Source organism: Mycothermus thermophilus (assembly GCF_041956435.1).
Source record: "Mycothermus thermophilus strain CBS 625.91 unplaced genomic scaffold VTJ04scaffold_7, whole genome shotgun sequence".
Lineage (NCBI taxonomy): Eukaryota > Fungi > Ascomycota > Sordariomycetes > Sordariales > Chaetomiaceae > Mycothermus > Mycothermus thermophilus.
This window is the reverse complement of record NW_027191433.1, coordinates 715,124-733,534: the sequence shown is the minus strand read 5'-3', so window position 1 is coordinate 733,534 and position 18,411 is coordinate 715,124. Positions and strand designations below refer to the sequence as shown.

The 18,411-nt window shown below is 57.1% G+C and overlaps 5 protein-coding genes across 5 annotated transcripts; 2 read left to right on the top strand and 3 right to left on the bottom strand.

The window, feature by feature from the left end:
- Positions 1 to 250: 250 nt before the first annotated feature.
- On the bottom strand, positions 251 to 8,960 carry VTJ04DRAFT_9813 (uncharacterized protein; the record flags this gene model as incomplete). The annotated part of the gene is made up of 7 exons (XM_069368401.1): positions 251 to 6,803; positions 6,916 to 7,542; positions 8,319 to 8,369; positions 8,432 to 8,485; positions 8,558 to 8,582; positions 8,652 to 8,709; positions 8,907 to 8,960. 7 exons carry the CDS (start codon positions 8,958 to 8,960, stop codon positions 251 to 253), a joined length of 7,422 nt encoding a protein of 2,473 aa, XP_069214548.1.
- A 183-nt stretch (positions 8,961 to 9,143) lies between these two features.
- Positions 9,144 to 10,491, top strand: VTJ04DRAFT_9812 (uncharacterized protein; the record flags this gene model as incomplete). The annotated part of the gene is made up of 3 exons (XM_069368400.1): positions 9,144 to 9,257; positions 9,596 to 9,839; positions 9,899 to 10,491. 3 exons carry the CDS (start codon positions 9,144 to 9,146, stop codon positions 10,489 to 10,491), a joined length of 951 nt encoding a protein of 316 aa, XP_069214547.1.
- Positions 10,492 to 11,309: 818 nt separating this feature from the next.
- VTJ04DRAFT_9811 (uncharacterized protein) lies at positions 11,310 to 11,726 on the bottom strand (the record flags this gene model as incomplete). Its single annotated transcript, XM_069368399.1, has 1 exon — positions 11,310 to 11,726. One exon carries the CDS (start codon positions 11,724 to 11,726, stop codon positions 11,310 to 11,312), a length of 417 nt encoding a protein of 138 aa, XP_069214546.1.
- Positions 11,727 to 11,806: 80 nt separating this feature from the next.
- On the top strand, positions 11,807 to 15,862 carry VTJ04DRAFT_9810 (uncharacterized protein; the record flags this gene model as incomplete). The annotated part of the gene is made up of 1 exon (XM_069368398.1): positions 11,807 to 15,862. The coding sequence occupies one exon, from the start codon at positions 11,807 to 11,809 to the stop codon at positions 15,860 to 15,862; it is 4,056 nt and encodes a 1,351-aa protein (XP_069214545.1).
- A 594-nt stretch (positions 15,863 to 16,456) lies between these two features.
- Positions 16,457 to 17,694, bottom strand: VTJ04DRAFT_9809 (uncharacterized protein; the record flags this gene model as incomplete). The annotated part of the gene is made up of 2 exons (XM_069368396.1): positions 16,457 to 17,223; positions 17,298 to 17,694. The coding sequence occupies 2 exons, from the start codon at positions 17,692 to 17,694 to the stop codon at positions 16,457 to 16,459; spliced, it is 1,164 nt and encodes a 387-aa protein (XP_069214544.1).
- Between the last annotated feature and the right edge of the window lie 717 nt (positions 17,695 to 18,411).

The window sequence follows — 18,411 nt, the reverse complement described above, 5'->3', positions numbered from 1 at the left end:
TGTGTCCTGGATTCATGCCGTCCTCGAAGCGTCTACTCTAACATGGTTACATATTTCAACATCACCAAGTATCCCTCCTTTCAACACCCTCCATCCGGATGATCTGGTCTCATCCACTCCATCATGATCCCCAAATCGACATCCTACTCGGACACTCTTACTCAAACAGACTTCCATCCTCCACTCCAAAGTCCACCATACCTCTCACCAGAACTCATATAACCCACCTCTCCTTCCATCCAGTACACTCTCACTCCATCCACCACGGTAACCCTTCCGGGTCCTTGTCAAAAAACTCCTTCACCGGAGCGCAATGTGCCGCATAACTGCGCAGCGTCTCCTCCTCCACCGTCCATCGGACCATGAAATGGTAAACGTTGACCTTGCGCTCCTGTCCGGTGCGAATGCATCTTCCCCTGGCCTGTTGAACCGTCCTGATCTGATGCTCCGGGTCGTAATGGACGTACGGGCTGGCGAAGATGAGGTGCGTGGCAATGGTGAGGTTGCTGCCTGCGCTGGTCTCGCTGTCCATGTCCAGCAAGATGACCTGTCCGGCCTTGCCGATCTTGAACTCTTCAAGTTTGGTCGAGATCTCAGAGTCCTTGGTCTCTGCGAGGTTCAGGAACCGGATGCCGGCCTGCTCAAAAGACTTGGCTAGATCGCTGACTAGGTGTCGGTATTGCGCAAAGACAATGACGTAGTCGTTATCGGGGATGTTGGTCCTAATGAACTCTGCGATGATGTCCGCCTTTTTGGGTGGTTCGTGGACACCAGAGGGAAAGCTGGGAATTTGGGACAGCCGGAGGACAGGACGCTTGCAGATGAAGGCTGGGCAGTGGCGCGCTGGACAGTAGAAGCTCGACATGGCCTTGCACTTTTTGCAGATGAAGTGACCGCAAGCGACAACTAAGAATGCCGAAGACGCGGCGGCGAGTGGTGCACCGCAGCTGTCGCACTGCTTTTTCTGTGCGAAGACCTCCTTGTCTCTTTCCTGCGCCACTCTAATGTAGCGTGGAGCGAAGTTGCACTCCAAGTGGGTAGCTCTCATGTCCTCGATGGTCTTGAAGAGGTGCACCATGGTGCGCTTGAGCTCTTCGTTGGCGGCATCGATCTGCCTCTCCACGCTCTCCCCGAAGGCCAGCGCTTGCCCCATGTCTCGATGTCTGTCGGGAGGGGCCCGACCATCGCGGTAGTTCTCGCAGAGACCGCGGCCATGTTCGTGGGCGCACAGCATCTCGAGGAGCTGCGGGACTTGGGCGTTTGCGTAGAACTTCAGGTTGCGCTCAGTAAGCCGCTCAATCAGAATGGCCTTCACCGTCTTGTTGCCTTCAGGCTCGACCTTGAAGTTCTTCTTGATAGCGGCCCACTGCTTCTCTGTCTTTGGCAATTTCTCGGCGCAGAGACTCATCCACTCCGCCAGTTCCTCGTCGTTTGTGGTCTTGAGAACCCCTTTGATATCTTCAAGGAGCTCACTAGTATTTGGCAAGATTTTGCGGACATCGAGGGAGCAGTTGGGGCCTGCATTGTTGTTCTGGACGAAGTCGGGGCTTGGAAGCTTGTTACCCAGACGGGGGGCATGCTGGATGATCTTTGGCCAGATAAAGCAGAGGTCTTCAGCGAGAAGACGTGTTTGGCCGTCGTTAAGGAGCTTGAAGTCCGACTTCTCGATGCTGAAAAAGTCGAGCCACGTATAGAGCGCCTTTGTTTCGGTATAGATGTCGGCCCAGTTCTCCCCAAAGCTCTCCCTCCATTTCTCCTTGGCTTGATCGTCTCCCCTGCACCGAATATGCTCCCGAATGCCAGAAATAGTAGCAGCCTCAGAGTCAAACATCTCCCATCCACCAAAGTCCTCAAATGTACCATTGTCTGACAGGGCGTGGGTTATCGCGTCGCAGACTGCATTGACTCGCTTCATGGAGTTCTCAACAGCCTCTGTCACCTTGTAAGTCGGGTTGGCGCCCATGATGGCGAGGACCCAGTGCCGAAGCCACATCGCTTTGTCAAAGAGAAGCTTTGTTTGGTTGGCAATGTGGCGCAGCCGCGCGTAGAGGTTGTCAGTCATGACAGATGGCGAGGCTTCGAGTCGTCCAAGGCCATTTGCTAGAAGACCGAGGAGCATTTTCGCCGCTTCGCGTCCCTGACGGTTGATGAGGTCGGGCCCTTTCAGGTCGACGATTGTGCGAGCGTGCTCTGGAAGGATGGCAAAGTCGTATCCGGTGTCAAGGAGTTCCTGGTTGACCATGTGGTAGTGGGAAGAGGTCAGGATGGACATGGTGATGGGGATGACCTGTTCCGCCACTTCGATATTGATCTCCGCGTCGAGGGGATTCGCCCGGAAAAAGGTTGCGACGAACCTGTGTGCGAGTTCGTGTCTCTCGAGGGCAAGGGACGCGGACTTGGCGCGAGAGGAGAAAACGTGGAACTCCTCGCTCTTTGTCATCGGGTCGAGAGATGGTCCGGTTGTTATGGGCGGCAGACCGGGCATCATGCGTGGCTCGGGCCGGGCAAGGTGGATGCCGAATGTTGCAGCAACTCGGCAGACATGCTCGAGCGTAAAGAGTTCTGGCGTTCCGGAGAGGAGCCACTTGGCGTTGGCCACGGCATTCGAGACGAAGAGGTGGATGATGTCGCCGCCGTCGTAGGTGTATTCGTCCCAGACTATCCTCGCAAAGCTGCAGTTGTGCAGGCATGTTGGCGTCCACGGGTTATCTTTGCTCGTCCTCGTCCGGGACTTGCCGCCCTCCTCCTCGCTTTCGTTCTCGGTGGTCCGATTGCCCTTGGATTTGGAACTCTTCTTGTAGGTTTGCCGGTTGATCTCCTGGACTTGCTTGACCTCCAGGGCGTTGATCTCGGCCTGCTGCTTCTCAATCAGGCCCGGCAGCCCACGGTCGACGAGATCCACGACCAACTTTTCCAGCTCGGCGTTTCTCATGCCACTCCGAACTCCTGCGAGGTAGGCCGCCGTGAGGATCCGATGGTGGCGGAGGGCGTCGCGATACCAGGCCTCGCGCGCGCGGCCAGGGAGAGTCGACGGGGTCGAATCGGTGACCTGCCTTGTCATGCCATGGAGGCGGTCCAGGAAGGCGCGGGAAAAGATGCTGCCGCTTACGATGATGATTTCAGCATCCCTCAACTCTTTCATGGAGGCGGAGTAGAAGCCGTTGAGCGTCGTGATGACGAGCACTTTTGGCCTTCTCAGGCCCAGAAATTTCGCCGCCTCTGCCTCCCATTGGTGCGCAATGTGTTTCGGCACCACGATAAGAGTTGCAGTGAGGTGTATGAAAAACTCCTCTGGCCCCGCTGGCGGCAGGCTGGCGCCCACGTCGCCCAAGTTTTCGAAGGGCGCTGGCAGTTCTAGGCGCCACGCAGCATCGACGATGGTTCTGCGTTCCCGCACGGACTCCTCCGCGAGCCTTCCCGCTGAGACGTCAATGACGGCCAGCGTGACGACCGTCTTGCCGTAGCCGATCTCGTGGGCCACGATGCCGCCCCGTGAGCTGAATGGGAACTTGTTGTCCCATTCCGCCTTGCCCAACACGCGAATACCCAGTGACGGAACCACTTCTTCCTCAATCTCGCACTTAACGAAGTTGAGTTGAGCCCGCTCTCGTTCCAGCATCCACGCGACAGCCGATTTTTGGCTCGGCCTCAGCTCGTACTTGAACCGCGGAGGGTTCTGCGGCATGACCTCGAGCCCTTGGTGGTCCGCGTCCCCCTCGGCGCGTGGGAGCACCGAGGAGCGGAAGGGCTCGAGAGCGGACAGCGGCGGGTCCGCGTGGTCCAGCCGCACGGTGAAGGAGGCCCGGCCCTCTTTCACCAAAGAACACCCACCGCGGCTCGCGGTGGGGTGGGCCTGCCGGAGGTAGGCCATGGCCCTGGAGGCCAGGGTCTTGGGCTGAACCAAGACCCTCACTTCCAAGAGCTGTCGACCGCCCTGGAGGCCCAGGCGGGCGGCGACGGCCAGGGCGTTGGGCAGGTCCAAGAACTGTCGCTCGAACCGCGCCGCCTCGTCGGGATCCTCGATAAGGACCCTGACGACCCCGCTCTTCCTCTGATCCAGCCTCTCCTGGACCGTGATCACCGGCGGTGTGACGGCACAATCAAGGCAGGGAGCAAGGCTCACCCACCTGCCGGCGAGGTGGTGGACCAAGGACAGGTCCTTCGGCGCCCTTGACTTGCGAAGCTCGTTTCCGATGTGTGCAAAGAGGCGCAGGAACGCATCGCGGCGCGTCGGTGGCAGTACGAAAAACTCCCCATTGGTCCAGGCTGTGTCTAACTTGCGCATCAACTGGGCAGGCAGTTTCGGGAAATTGTCGATCAACGCAGAAATCGTGGCGAGAACCGGCATGTTGGCAATGGCCCCTTGGTTGTTGGTGTGGCATGGAGTCAACAGGATAGTGTCGGTAGATCCCCACTGGATCTGAGCAGATGGGGCCTGTTGGTGATCTAGGACGATCGGCTGCTCAACGTCGGGAGTTTGGGACACGCTGGCCCAGTACCCATTCCAGTAGACATCCACCTTGTCACCCAGAAGGGCTAGGTTGAGGTCCCAACGGAGGGCGGAGGTGGCGTGGAGGAATATCTCGCGATGCTCATGCGGCTCCTTGCGCTTGGGGTCGTTGGTCCACACGAAATGGTCGTCGGACGGATCACGGAGTGATCCCGAATCCCACATGATAAAGCTGCGGTCGGAGCTAGGCGCGGATGTCTTCACGTGGAGGGCGTTGCCCGGGGTGCCGCATTTGGTTTGATGAGCAAAGATGCCATGTACTTTCTTTTCCACGATCTCTTTCCAGGCCAACAGCCAGGGATTGATGTCACGCTTGGAAGTGAGGGTCAAGGAATGAGCATTGAGCGTGCCAGAGTCTTCATCCTTTGCCAGGGAAAGTGTCAGGTCGACGCGATGCAACACCCACACAGACCAATCCACGTCCGAGAGGGACTCGGACCTCAGTCGGCCTCGGGCTACGGGTTGGCTCAGATCGAAACCGGGCATCTGGGAGAGCTCAGCACGCTCGGGGCTCCATGGCGCAATGTAAATGTACCAAAAGCAATCCGAGTCCGGCGTGATGACAAGCCGGGCGAGGGTGCCGAAGCTTTTATAGCAGATCGTCACCGTGTCAGAGACCTTGATGTCCTCCAAGTAGTAGATAGCATCGCCGGCAAGGATGTTGGATAACAGATTGGCATAGTGGTCGAGCGGATTGTTGAGCATGCCAACGAAGTTGAGGAACATCGGAGACGGCGTCGAGAGACGGATGGTCATGGGCACCAGGTCCCGGAGACGAAGTCTGCCTTGTGCTGGTGTCAGCGCTGGGGTTGCGAGTGGCTGGGCGTTGAACTCGTGCTCTGGGTTTCCACGGCAGTTGGAGCAGGCAGTCGCACCACACTGCTTGCAGGAGAAGAACTGCTGGGCTGGCCAGGGACAGTGGCACAGACGGACCATGTCCCTAACGACGGCAAGGATGGGAACCAGGTCGTTGGGAGGAGTCCAGTGATCTTGACCAAACACAAGGTACTCTTTGTTGGAGGGTGTGATGTGCAAGCCAGGCTTCAGGGTGGCTGACTCGATGCGCTGCAGTAAGTTCGGATTTGTGCCCGCTTTGCGAACAGCCAGAAGGAGCGCAAGAGTTGCGGCACCGACAACCGTGACGGTCATGGCATTGCCAGCCAGATCGCGGAGCTGGCCCTGGGTTTCGGTGGACAAGACCATTTCGTCGACGGGAAGGCCCTGAAGGGCAAGCGTCTCAGTTCCGGTGACGGGGCGCAGAGAGTCAGTGACGACGGGAAGACCGGAAGGCGTGATGCAACCGACGATGCCCAACTGGCTGGCGAGGCGGACGACAGGCCGATCAGAGATGACCAGAGTGTTGCGGTCAACGTTTTGGCTTGCATCAATCATGTATGTCTTGTATCCCAGGTCAAAGCCCGCCTTGAGGCCTGTGGCGAAGATGATGTCCATCAGATCAATGATCCTGGCAGGTTGGGCGTCCCAGAAAGACCTCCACGAGTGGGATGGGTAGGTTGCGTGGATGATGCGGTTGTTGCGCATGGCTTTCAGGCTGAAAGGATTGTCGTCTTTCTTCAGCCCTTGCTGGTGACGGGCATCCGCATGGCGGAGGGACGAAAGAGCCCATTCGCCTGTCCATTGGCTCCTTTGCTCCATGTCGGCCCTGGCTAGAATGGTCCCCGCGTCGTCGGCAGGACGGAGGAAGGCCGAGACATCAGAAGACGGAGGGCGCTTGCACATGCCGAGGATGGGTCCCCAGTGACTCGTAATGTTCATGGCTTGCGAGAGGCCGAAATGCTCGGCATCGACAGCGACAAGATAACCGCGCTGGCGAGTCTGCGGTAGGTAGAAATCCTTGCTGTCCAGCTTGGAAACGCAGGCAGCATACCCAATCTTGGGGAAGATTTGATCGGTGTACATGTCCCACGGTGCTGAGTAGACGTTCTCCAGGATGACGAACTTGGGACGCAGAATCGTAATCAGTTTGATGGCCGCAAAGAAAGTCCTGGCCGACTCGCTATTGCTGATCTCGAGCAGCTGAGAGAGGCCCGGATCCAAGGCCTTGACAAAGGCTTGGTCGGTTTTGATGGGCGGAGACTCTCCAAATTCGATCCTCCTTGTGGACTGACTCCTCCTTTTCTTTGGTTGAGCCTTGAGGTGCTTGTCGAGCGCAGGGACCTGACCGGACGGTTTGTGATGGTTCATGTTGGAATAGTCAACACAGGAGCAGCCAGCGAAGAGAATATCCAGTTCCTGAGTGGGAAGCTTGGCCTTGGCACCGCCAGCAGTCGTGCTGAAAGTTGTTAGCAGGTGTTGTCTGATTCAACTTGTTTCCTTGTTTCTCGGAAGGTAATAACAGAAAGCAGAAGAGATCAATAAAACAAAGAGGAGATGAGACAACTTACGCTTCGCCGTCTCTGCCAGCGTTTGCCATCTCAATGACGTCCCGAAAAACAACCGTGCCATGGGGCAAATTGCGGCGAATGAAGCCCTGTTTGAAAGGCTCAATCTCACAGCTGAAAAGATGTTCAAACTCGAAGCATGCCGAGAATTGTGTGTCATGAAGGGCCTCTTGAATCATGTTCAGTGCGAAGATGGGCGCATCCGTGCCGGAACAGAGAGTTGCCACATTCAGCTTGATGGGGTATTGTTTCATCTCTTCGGGGTGGAGCCGACGGACCATATCTTGGAACATCTCGTGGACGTCCGAGAGGGGCGGCAACATGTAGTTGATGGGACATTTGGTGGTAGCTTCTCTTACGGCGGAATTGTCCTTGCCAGAGCCCTTCGTCCCAACGACCTTGGATGAATCTTGATTGTTCTTGTTGGATTGGTCACTTGGACTGCTTGTGGTCGACTTCTTCCTGGCCTTTCGGGCACGAGGGCGACGAGTGCTGTCGTTGTAGTCGCTGTCTGAGCCATCACTGACTTGACTGCGGGTTCGCTTGGCAGCACGGGGAGCCGAGGTGCGACCTTTGCCCTTAGCCCGGCCCTCGGAAGAGGCCGATCCCTTGGCGAGTGCCATCTGCTTTCTGTAATCGACGGTGATCAGTCGGCTTGGTGTTGTCGAGTCAACACGCGTCAATGGAATCCTTTACCTTCAGGCCCGACAAAACAGGCTGGGCCCAGCAAAGTCGAGAAAGGCAATCGGGGTCGGAATAATTGAACGAAGCGATAAATTGGGAAGACAAGAGAGAAAACGAACAAAAGACAGAAAACTGGGAGTCCCAGTGAGCAGGGAATGACTTTGATCTCAATGCTCAATGGACGAAGCTATCACAAGCCACAACGCCCAGTGTGGATGATCAGGGCAGACGGTTGCGACGCTTTCCAGTCTCGAGATTCTGTGAAAAAGGGAAATTTGAAAAAAAAAATCTCGATGATCGTGGGCTCGACAGAAATATTTTGAGGGCTGAGGAGATCGAGTGACGTGAGTGGCCGCCTCGATGGGGGACCCGTCGGGGGACCCGCGTGGGCTCCGGTCATCCTGCACCGAGAATGTGAGAGAAGACCCGGAACTTCCGGCCTGAGGCCGACGTTTGGATGAACCAGCCGCGGAGGGTATCGTGGCTGGGAGGTGCGGCTGGTGAACTGGCCAGGCCCGTTGTCGACAACAAGTCTTGCCCATTTCCGCGCCGGCTTCTAGATTGGCACAGGCTGCCCCGTTTCCACGGTAAGCCTCGCCGGGTTGGGGGCCAGGGATGCTTTGGCCTGGAGCTGGTGTCGGAGAGAGGCTGTTGGCCGACAGGTATGGTACCCCTGAGCGAATAGGGGGCGGACGGCTCATCATGCTGGATGTCCGGCTCACATGTGATGAGCATACGGACGCAGATGGCCATGTATGATGGGCAGCATGTTGCTGGCATGTTGGTCAGTCAATCAGCACAGCACCGAAATGAGCCTGGTAATCCCCTGTCTTACCAGCTATTATCCGATGTGGCAAAGGGGCTCAGCCGGAGTTGCAGGATAAAGGATCTTGAACTCCCAACGATGGGCGTTTGACAAGCTGCAATGTCCAAAGGGGCAGTGAGTGTTTGTCAGGAGAACTGGGAGGTCTGAGGGCCCCAGAATGCTTTGCCATGGTCAGCTAGCTTCGGGTCTTGGAAATTGGAGACATAAAAAGCTAAGCACGGCCACATACCCTGTGGGCTACTGACGCCATGCTCGTAAAAGCACACTTGACTCTGCGAGTCGGTTCGCTGTTGAGGATATTGGTGTCAGTGAAGGGAGTTGGTGATGATATATGCGTGGAGAGTCCTTATGTCCACCGTATATTTGGTATCAAGTCTGATCTGGATGTCACGTCGATCTGGGCATTTTCCACCTCAAAGGCGGACAGCCCTGAGGCGGTTGATCAATGGGAGTTGAAGTATTGCCCTTTGGTTGCTTCTTGGACGTTTGAAGTGGCTGCCCTGTGGCTGAGGCTGATGTGGATCTGTGGCTGGGCCATGGACGTTCCATCTAGGACCTGCTGCAGCCCGAAGTTCAGCTGCTCGGGGGAAACCTGAGAGTTTCTAATATTGACTGTATTTTGCTTGGCTTGGGGGCATTTTATATCGTTTTTTATTTCTAGTCAAGAGCAAGACCACGGGGCGAGGAAAAGGCGATCGAACGCCTGGTCAACTATCGCAGAATGGTGGCGACTGCCTCTGGCCCAAAAACAACATTTGAGGACCTCTCAGGGGTCGCGGTCCAGCGCGGTGACAACCCATATGATGCTCTCATCAGCGTCTGCGATGGCTCTTCGGTACGTTGCGATCCATTCATTGGAGAGTATGTCCCGGAGATAAGAGCTAGACGTGAGACAGAGTAAGGCGGAAGGAGATGAGCTTCGGGGTCCGTTTGGGAGATGGAGGGTCGAGTGTCCTCTGAGATATCCCACCCACCAGTCCCAGGTCAGGTACCAAGTGCATGATTCCGCCGATGCTCCAAAACAAACGCCTTGCCTCCTTGTTGGGCGGGTGTTCCGGATGGAACTGGGACCCGGAACCATCAATACGGCTTCAGAGAGACAACATAGATCCTTTAATCCTATGTCGCAAGCTGGGTCGTTGACCAAAACTGACGCTCCCTCTGCTCGTTTAGGCCAAGATTCAAGCTCGATATGACACACATCGCACGACAAGAAACGCCCAGCAAAGGGAGAGATTCCTAGCATCTGACTTTCGGGGACTAGACATTGATCCCGTGCTTTTTAAGCTCGAGAACCCAGACGTCGAGCCTGGGTTCCAGGACACGCGGCATTGTTTCGTCTTCTGGGCCAGGCCGCCGGAACACATCCTCCGGCTCGCATCCCACTTGCAGACGCTCCTGAAGCGGGCAGCACCAAGTAAGACAAACCCAAGGTCGAGGGAAGCAGGCGACACAAGCTGCTAACCCGGTTACCAGATCTCTGGCTCATGCCTCTGCATCGGATGCACATGACGACCCTCGAGATTGCCCACTCACGCACAGCAGAGGAGATCGCCGACATGCTGGCATCGACCCGCCCTGTCATTCCTGCCCTCACCTCTCTGACGTTCACTCGGCGCGCTCGGCTGGTCAAGCCCATGATTTCGTACGACCTCTCGGCGGTGGCCGTCTCGTTCCTGCCCGCCGCCGGCGAGCCGCCGCTGACTGCAGAGGACCGCACGGCAGAGGACGACGAGTACACGTACCATCACCTGCGCCGTGATGCCTTCAACATGGCGACGGGGCATGTGGAGGTTGCCTCACGATACGTGGTGCCCAGCGCGCACATCACGCTTGGCCGTTACCTCACGCAGGCGGACCACGAGACGCCGGAGCAGCGGGAGCGGTGGATTCGGGCCATTGACGACATTAACAAGTGGCTTGAGACCGAGATATGGAATATTAAGGATGTCAAGGACGGACAATTCGTCGGGGAGTGGATTGTCGGGCAGGAAAGGGGACTTGATTGTCGATGCGGCACGCTCTGGTACGGTGGCGGCCGGACAATTATGATCGGAGAGGGATTCTGAAAACGGCATCGGGGATACCCGAGACTTTGTTCATAGGTTTTCTCTTATGATAGGAACTGGACATGGGCTTGAGCCGACGGCAACCTGGCTCCGTGCTTGGTCATGCAATGGAACGCGGAAGCAGGTACTCATACTCTGGACGGATGCTGACGCAATATGTATTTCGCCGCGGTTGTGAACCGTGTCTGATGCCGATCTGTCTGTTGAAACATGGTCGCCAGGTTCCGGGTTGCAGTGCAGACGTGCAGACCGTCAAGTAATGTGAACCATTCTCACAGACCATGATGTTTCCATGTTTCAAGGAATGGTGATGAATGGGAGATGGATGAGATGAGATGGGATGAAGGATGGTGTCGGAGATCGGAGATTGAGGGCGACTGGATGCGGAAAGCGGGCAAGCTCCGTCCATGATGCCCTGGACACATTGGACACATGGGCAGCCCTGGCCGTCATGTCCCGCCAAAAGTGGGTCTCTTGTGGGCCCACTGATCGCTGTGGCCCCAGTCGAGACCGCCGTTGGGGCCTGCGATTGGTCGCATGTTTCATCCTCCAGCGGTGGCAGCAACGGCCAACCATCTCGCTAACCCACTATTAGTAACCTCTCCCGCTAACGTTGCTCCATCCGCTAAAATGCCATACCTGCCCTTCCCCATGCCCATCATCACCATCTTCGCTGCCCTAACTGCCACATAGGCCACACGCATCGCCGGCCAGACTGTCCCCATCTCGACGCCGTTGTCGCCGCAATCCGGGTTCCACGTCTGTCGCCGGACGAGCCAGAGCTCCTAGCTCAACGTGCGCCGTGGCCTGGCCGTCATCTATCCTCTCGCTCTCCAGTCTTGTCCAGCAAGTTGGTGACAGAGCTTGGAGGATAGGTAGTACTCCATACCACTAGTACCTTGCTTGGCCCATTCGTTCTGACTGGCTCCGTTCCCTCCCTCAGCCTGTTCTGTACGCCGTGCCCCGTCCCTCGCAGCCGATCCGACGCCGACGCCGACGCCGAAGCGCCCCGAATACTCCTCGCTCGTTCTCCTGACGTGTCGTCTCGGCTCGTCCTTTGCTATGGTGACGGTGCGGCGCCCTCGCATGACACTGGACAATCGAGAAGGATTGGGTCCGTCTTCCGAGCCGGGGAGAACGAGGGACAAGGGGAACTGAGTATCGCAAACTCGGCGGCCCGTGTGCGCAGCGTCTCTTGTGCCCGGGCCTGCATTGACTGACCTGGTCGACCGCATCCCGTTACTCGACACCTGATATACGGTCGTTGCTCATGTCGACAAGAGAGCGGAGGCTGACGAGCCCGCTCCCGGCCACCATGGACGGGAGATCATCTTTTTCCTTTGGTACCAGCCCCACGGCATCCTCCACGCCGCCGCTCCCCGAACGTCCGGCCCGTGCTTCAATGCTCCCTCCGCTCTCCGAGGCGCCGCCTCCCCCGCCTCCGCCGCGGAGCTCCGACAGGCCTTCGGCGAGCAACCTACGAGGTGCATTCCGCCAGACGACCACCATCAGGGCTGTGACACCAGAACCACCTGAAATGTCGCCGGGAGGTTTAGATACCACTTCTGCCCGCGATGGGCCTTCCCAACACCCTGCCGAATCCCCAAGAGCCTCACCGCGCTCCATCCCTTCTGCCGCCGCCAACATGCCGGCACGGCGCCAGGGTATGGTGTTCCATGAGTCCTTCTCCACATCCCTCGAGAGCACCTCGACAACCCCGCCTCAGCGACCAGTCGCCTTTCGGCCGAGAACGCACACCATGGACGGCGCGTTGCGCCAACAACTGGCTCCGGCCGGCGAGCCCCGTAATCGAATAGGATCCTTCTCCGCTGCCGCATCGCTCTCCGTCCAAGACACAAAGGCGTCGTCGTACCCGTCTCCGATCGACTCATACAAGCACGCAGACCTGCAGCAATTGGCTGCGTCGCTGCAGCCCAAGGATAAAAGATCATCCAGCGCACGGAGCCGCCTGACCAAGCGTCCGTCGTCAAGACCGAGTTCGCCCCTCTCGTCTCTACCGCCTTCGGTCGACTCTCTACCACTTCCAATCCCAACGACGGACGCGAACAAGGTTCTTTTGCTGATGAAAAATCTCTGCGGGAGGATGCGTGGTGAGGTCGAATATCAGAGAGATGCGAGCTCCCCATGGATGCGAGGACTCTGCTACATCGACGAGGAGAGGGGCAGTTTGATGCTTGACCCTGGCGACAGCGGGCCGTTCCATACCGCCCTCATCTCAGAACTCCGTGGGTGTCGCGTCGTGCCGCTGGAATGTGCAGACAGGGATGCCGCATGTCTCGAAATCTCCAGTCCTCAGCTTGGCGTGGCGCTCCTTCTGCGCCCTCTAGTGGCTGAGGAGCTCGAGCTCTGGCTGGCCGCCTTGCTCTGCTGGCAGCAGCTGCGCTCTCCCAGCAGCACCAAGTCCCTCTCCACTGCGCGCCCTGCCACCGTCTCCATCGGACCGCCGGCGAGGTCCGAGATGAAACGCCGCGTCTCGTCAACCGGCCTCCGAGAGCCTGCCATTATCAAGGTGGGCAAGGTCATGCTCTGGGACAAGGGAGCGGCCGTCACTCCTCGTGCGATTGTCAAGCGCCCATCGACCCGCGATTTGCGCTCGTCCCAGACAGGTTGGAGGCGTGTCTCGTGCATCCTCCACGACAATGGCGAGCTCAAGATCATGACGGAAAACGACACGACGGTTCTTTGCATCATTGATCTTTCACAGCTTGCAAGATCCGCCGTCCAGCAGCTTGACCGGTCCGTTCTGGATGAGGATTATTGCTTAGCCATCTTCCCCACCTATGGCTCGACCTCAACCCAGCTCACCATCTTCAGGCCCGTGTACATCGCCTTGGAGTCCAGGGTTTTGTTCGAGGTCTGGTTCGTCCTCCTCCGTGCTTTCACGATACCCGACATGTTTCATATGGATCCTGCCAATGGAGGACGGCTTTGTGAGGTCACCGACTTCGACCAAGAGCCGCCGGGCGAGACATTCAGGGTGGAAAAGATGATATATATCCGGGTGACCGAGGCTCGACTGCGCAGTAGGACCATACATGGCGATGACCGCCAGGGCAAGGGTTCCGACTCCGACCCTATGGTTGGAAACTATCTGGCTGAGGTAATCCTCGATGGCGAGGTGCGTGCGAGGACGACAACCAAGCTGGACACCAAGAATCCATTCTGGCGCGAGGACAGCGTGTTTACCGACCTCCCGGTGGCTCTACCCTATCTGTCTGTGCTCCTCAAAAGAGTCGATGGTGTGCCTGAATCATTCGCCCACCAAATTCAGGCCACGCTGGGCTTAGCGAGAAGCAGTCACACAGCGGAAGTGATTTGCGGCTCGGTTGATATCCAACTGGATCAGCTAGACTGTGGCAAGGACCACGAGCAGTGGCTGCAGATTTACGATGAGAGGCAGCAATCGATCGGGTCAATGCTCCTCAAGATTCATCACGAGGAGCTCGTCGTTCTTCTCCAGCGACATTACCAACCGCTGTCGGATCTGCTCCACCGTTTTTCCACCGGTTTGACGGCGCAGATTTGCGATGCTCTGCCGGGCAACCTGCGCCGCCTCGCCGAGGTTCTGGTCAATATCTTCCAGGTTTCTGGAAGCACCACGGAGTGGTTAATGAACTTGGTGGAGGAAGAGATTGACGGAACCGGAGAAAAGCAGGCAACTTTGAGAAAACCCCGATTCAGCAACCGCCTCAGATCCAACGAGTCGATTGAATCTAACGCCGACCGAGGTCAAATCGTTCGCGACTTGGGCAAGTCGCTCCAAGGAGAGGCCAACCTCCTGTTCAGAGGCAATTCGCTTTTGACGCAAGCACTGGAGTACCACATGCGCCGTCTGGGTCAAGAGTATCTGAGCGAAACATTGGCCGACAAGCTCGCCGAGATCAACGAAAACGACCACGATTGCGAAGTTGACCCAAGCAAACTGGAACATGGCCAAGACATCCAGAAGCACTGGAACCAGTTGATCAAGTACACCAAGGAGATTTGGGAATGCATCATCGCATCAGCCTCTCGCCTTCCCCCCGAACTGAGACACATCTTAAAGTACATCCGTGCCGTGGCCGAAGATCGGTACGGGGATTTCCTGCGTACAGTGGCATACACATCTGTCTCTGGCTTTCTCTTCCTCCGTTTCCTCTGTCCAGCTATCTTGAACCCGAAGCTGTTCGGGCTCCTTCGCGACCATCCCCGGTATCGGCCCCAGCGCACTCTAACCCTGATTGCCAAATCCCTCCAGGCGCTTGCCAACCTCACTACCATTGGCAAGAAGGAACCGTGGATGGAACCCATGAACCGTTTCATTACAACCCAGCGCCAGCAGTTCAAGGACTTCCTCGACGAAGTCTGCTCCATCCCTGCTGAGCGTACCAAGACGCCGCTACCAGCACCCTACTCGACTCCGAACACCATTCTTGGCCGCCTGTCACCGATGGCGCGCGAAGGCTTCCCTTCCCTTCCCTACCTTGTCGACCAAGGCCGCAATTTTGCAGCTCTCGTCAAACTCTGGGCCGATGCCCAGCAGCACCAGCAGCAACAAGCCACCGCTAACGGCAGCCCTGGTCAGCAAAAAACTTACGAAGGTGACTTACTCCGGTTCCACAATCTTTGTATGGACTTGCATGAGCGCTCCATGGTCTGCCTCGAGCGTATCAACGCCCTTCGTTCCGCCGCCGCCGCCGCTGTTGCCGACCCGCTCAGCCCCTCATCCACCACCACCCTCGACGATCAGCTCGCCGACGTCATGGCCAATGTTAACATCGCCGATATGCTCAACCTCCCTGCATACAGCGGCGGCGTCAACAGCCCGACAACATGGGGCACCGAAAGCGAGCCCGCGCTTCGCCCGCCTGGATCATCGGGAAGTGATATGGAGTTCCCTGGCGCGGGAATGAGCGGGTCCCAGTTTGGCACAATCAGCATATCCAGGGACAAGGATAGGGACTCGAGGCATGGGAGCTTCAGTCGCGAGGTCAGTTCCAGTTCATTGAGGCAGCTGGCGAGGAATTTCGAGGCCTCTTCCAACTCCAGCGCTCAGCAAAACAGCGGGGGTGGGAGCGGTGGCGGGACCGTGCGCAGTTTGCGCAACGGGATCCATCCCCGTAGACTGCTCAGCGGGTTTATTCGCCGCGCGAGGACCACGTCGCCCGAATCTCCTTTGACGCCGTCACCTGGGGCGGCGCCATGGCCGACGGGCAAGGAAGGCGAGTTTGAACTGTATCGAGACCGGGAGCGTGATGGGGATTTCGAAGAGAGGTCCAAGGAAGGCCGGGGTTATCGAGACCGCGACAGGGAGAGAGATAGTACAGTCACGAGCCCCAGAAATCCTGAGCCCCCGACATCAGGGAGGTGACATGCACGATAGTGTTTTGTTGGCGTAGGGAAATAGTGATATGGGCTGGCTCGAATGGATTGGAAATGGAGGAAATGTATGATGGGGATTTGGGATGGCGCATACCATGTCATGGGCATTTCTTAGGTGGAGGGAGGGTTTAAAGGAGGCATCCATCCGTAGTGTTAGCGGGCGTCCTGTGTTCTTTACTTTCTCATAGTGAGCCAGCCCTGGCTGGACGACTAGCTGTGACATGCATCCGTGTCATGTGAGAAAAATGAGAGGAGTTGTTGCGAGTATTCGACATCTTCGTGTCTTCACTTCGATGCGTGTTTGGAGCTTGAGTTGTTCGATGATCATCAACCACTTACCATCGAGATCCAGGGGCTTCCTCACAGATGGAGCATGGTGGTTTGGGCCTATTTCTCACACGTATCTGGAAAAGTACCATGGTTCCTCGCAGATCAGCGAACTCTCGCCTCGCATTGATTTGACCATATGCCTTCTATGAAATGAAAACAAAGTGTGCCCATGTACCTTTTGTCCCGGGTCGTGGTATCATCAATTCACCGATAAACCCCATCCCATCCATCTCCCTAAGCAAAAACCAACTCTTCAGCTAAAGAACTTCTTGAGGGCCGCCTTCTCCTTGGCGAGCCTAGCGGCCGCGGCCTTCTTGACCGCATTCAACTCGGCAATGACAGCGGCATCCTCAGGAGCAAGTTTCTTGGCCTCCTCCAGGCTCTCGAGCGCCGCGTCCTCGTCCTTCAGGCGGAACTGGGCGTAGCCGCGGCGGTAGAGCGCCTTGGCCTTATCCTTGTCCGAGATGCCCTCGACCTCCAGGGCGTTATCGGCGGAGCGGATCGTTTCCTTCCAGTCGCCAAGCTTGAGGTTCATGAGGGCCGAGTTGCTGTTGAGGGTGATACGCAGCGCATCCAACTGCTGCTTGGTCTCTTCAGTCTCGTTGTCGAGATCCGGATCCTCGTTCAGGTAGCGGAGACCCTTCTGATACTTTTCGAGAGCAACATTGATGTCGCCGGCCTTGAAGGCCTTGTTTCCGTACTCCTTGCAGGCCGAGGCAATCTTGAGGATCTCGGAGGCCGAGAGCTCTTGGTCGCCCGTCACCTGGTCCTCTGGGTAGTCCTCATACTCGTCACCGTAGGCGTCGACGATCTTGGCGTCAGCCGAGACGGCTTCATCAGGGGACAGCTCGCCGCAGTCCGCAATGACGGCGTCCTTGACGGGCTTGTCGGCCTCGGTGCGGAGGTTCTCGATCTTGCGGACAACCGACTTTCCACTCACAACCTCGCCAAAGACGACGTGCTTGCCATCGAGGTGAGGCGTCGCGACGGTGGTGATGAAAAACTGGGAGCCATTGGTGGCTGACAGTAGTTGCAATGCAACGTCAGCAAGCCGTACATTCATCTAACAAGAAGCCGACTCAACAATTGCTTACCAGGACCAGCATTGGCCATGGACAACAAGAAGGGGCGGTCGTGCTTCAGCTGGAAGTTCTCATCCTCGAACTTTGCGCCGTAGATCGACTCGCCACCAGTGCCATTGCCGTGCGTGAAGTCACCACCCTGGATCATGAACTGCTTGATGACACGGTGGAAGGTAGAGCCCTTGTAGTGCAGGGGCTTGCCAGCCTTGCCAATACCCTTCTCGCCAGTGCAAAGGGCACGGAAGTTCTCGGCGGTCTTGGGAACAATGTCATTGTACAGTTCGAAGATGATGCGGCCGACGGGCTGTCCAGCGATTGTGATGTCGAAGAAGCAGCGGCTGCGAGCCTGCTTGTTCTCCTGCTTGGTCTCGGGGGCCGGGGCCGGCTTCGTGTCGGAATCGGTCGCCATGGTGAAGTGTCGCGGATTTACTGATTGGAGGAAAGGGTTGGGAGAGAGGACACAGTCTGGGAATTCTTGTTAGTGGTCATCAAGACCAAGGCGAGGTTCAAGCATTAAACCTGGAGTGTTAGAAGTGGTGAAAGGTAACTCCGAGGCCAGAACGTCTCGACTGGCGGGTCAAACAAGAAAGGCAGCGAGACAATCGGAAAGTTGCATTGGGAAGGACAAACAGGCTCGGTGGAGGTTGGCAAGTCCACTTACAGTTTTGTGGTTGGGGTTTGTCACCCAGCTGAGCCAAGAATGCTTGTTGGTTGTTGTTTTCGATATGAGGTCAAGTGCTGTCTGGAAGGTCCAGAGGTCAATGAAAGACTCAAGGTCGCGGAGAAGAGGTGAGGTTTAAAGCTTTGGTTTCATAAAGGCGTCCAAAGTGCAGAAGTGCCTGTTTCAACACAGCGACGTTTCGTGAAGCTTCGATTCTGGTGGGGCTGTCCGCATGCAAGAGGGGCAGTTTGTGGCCAGTTCGGGAAGGCTGCGGTGGAGCATCCCGAGCTGACAGCCGCAATTGGTGTGCGCTAACTTATTTTGGGAAAGGCGGTGTCTGCTGAACTGAGCCCCGCAGCCAGGAACAGCCCCCTGGGCCGGGCCGCAGCCTCTTCCCCAGATCTCCAAAGCAGGCAACTGCACCATGTCTCATTCCTCCCATATTCAAATTTGTGTTCATTGCAT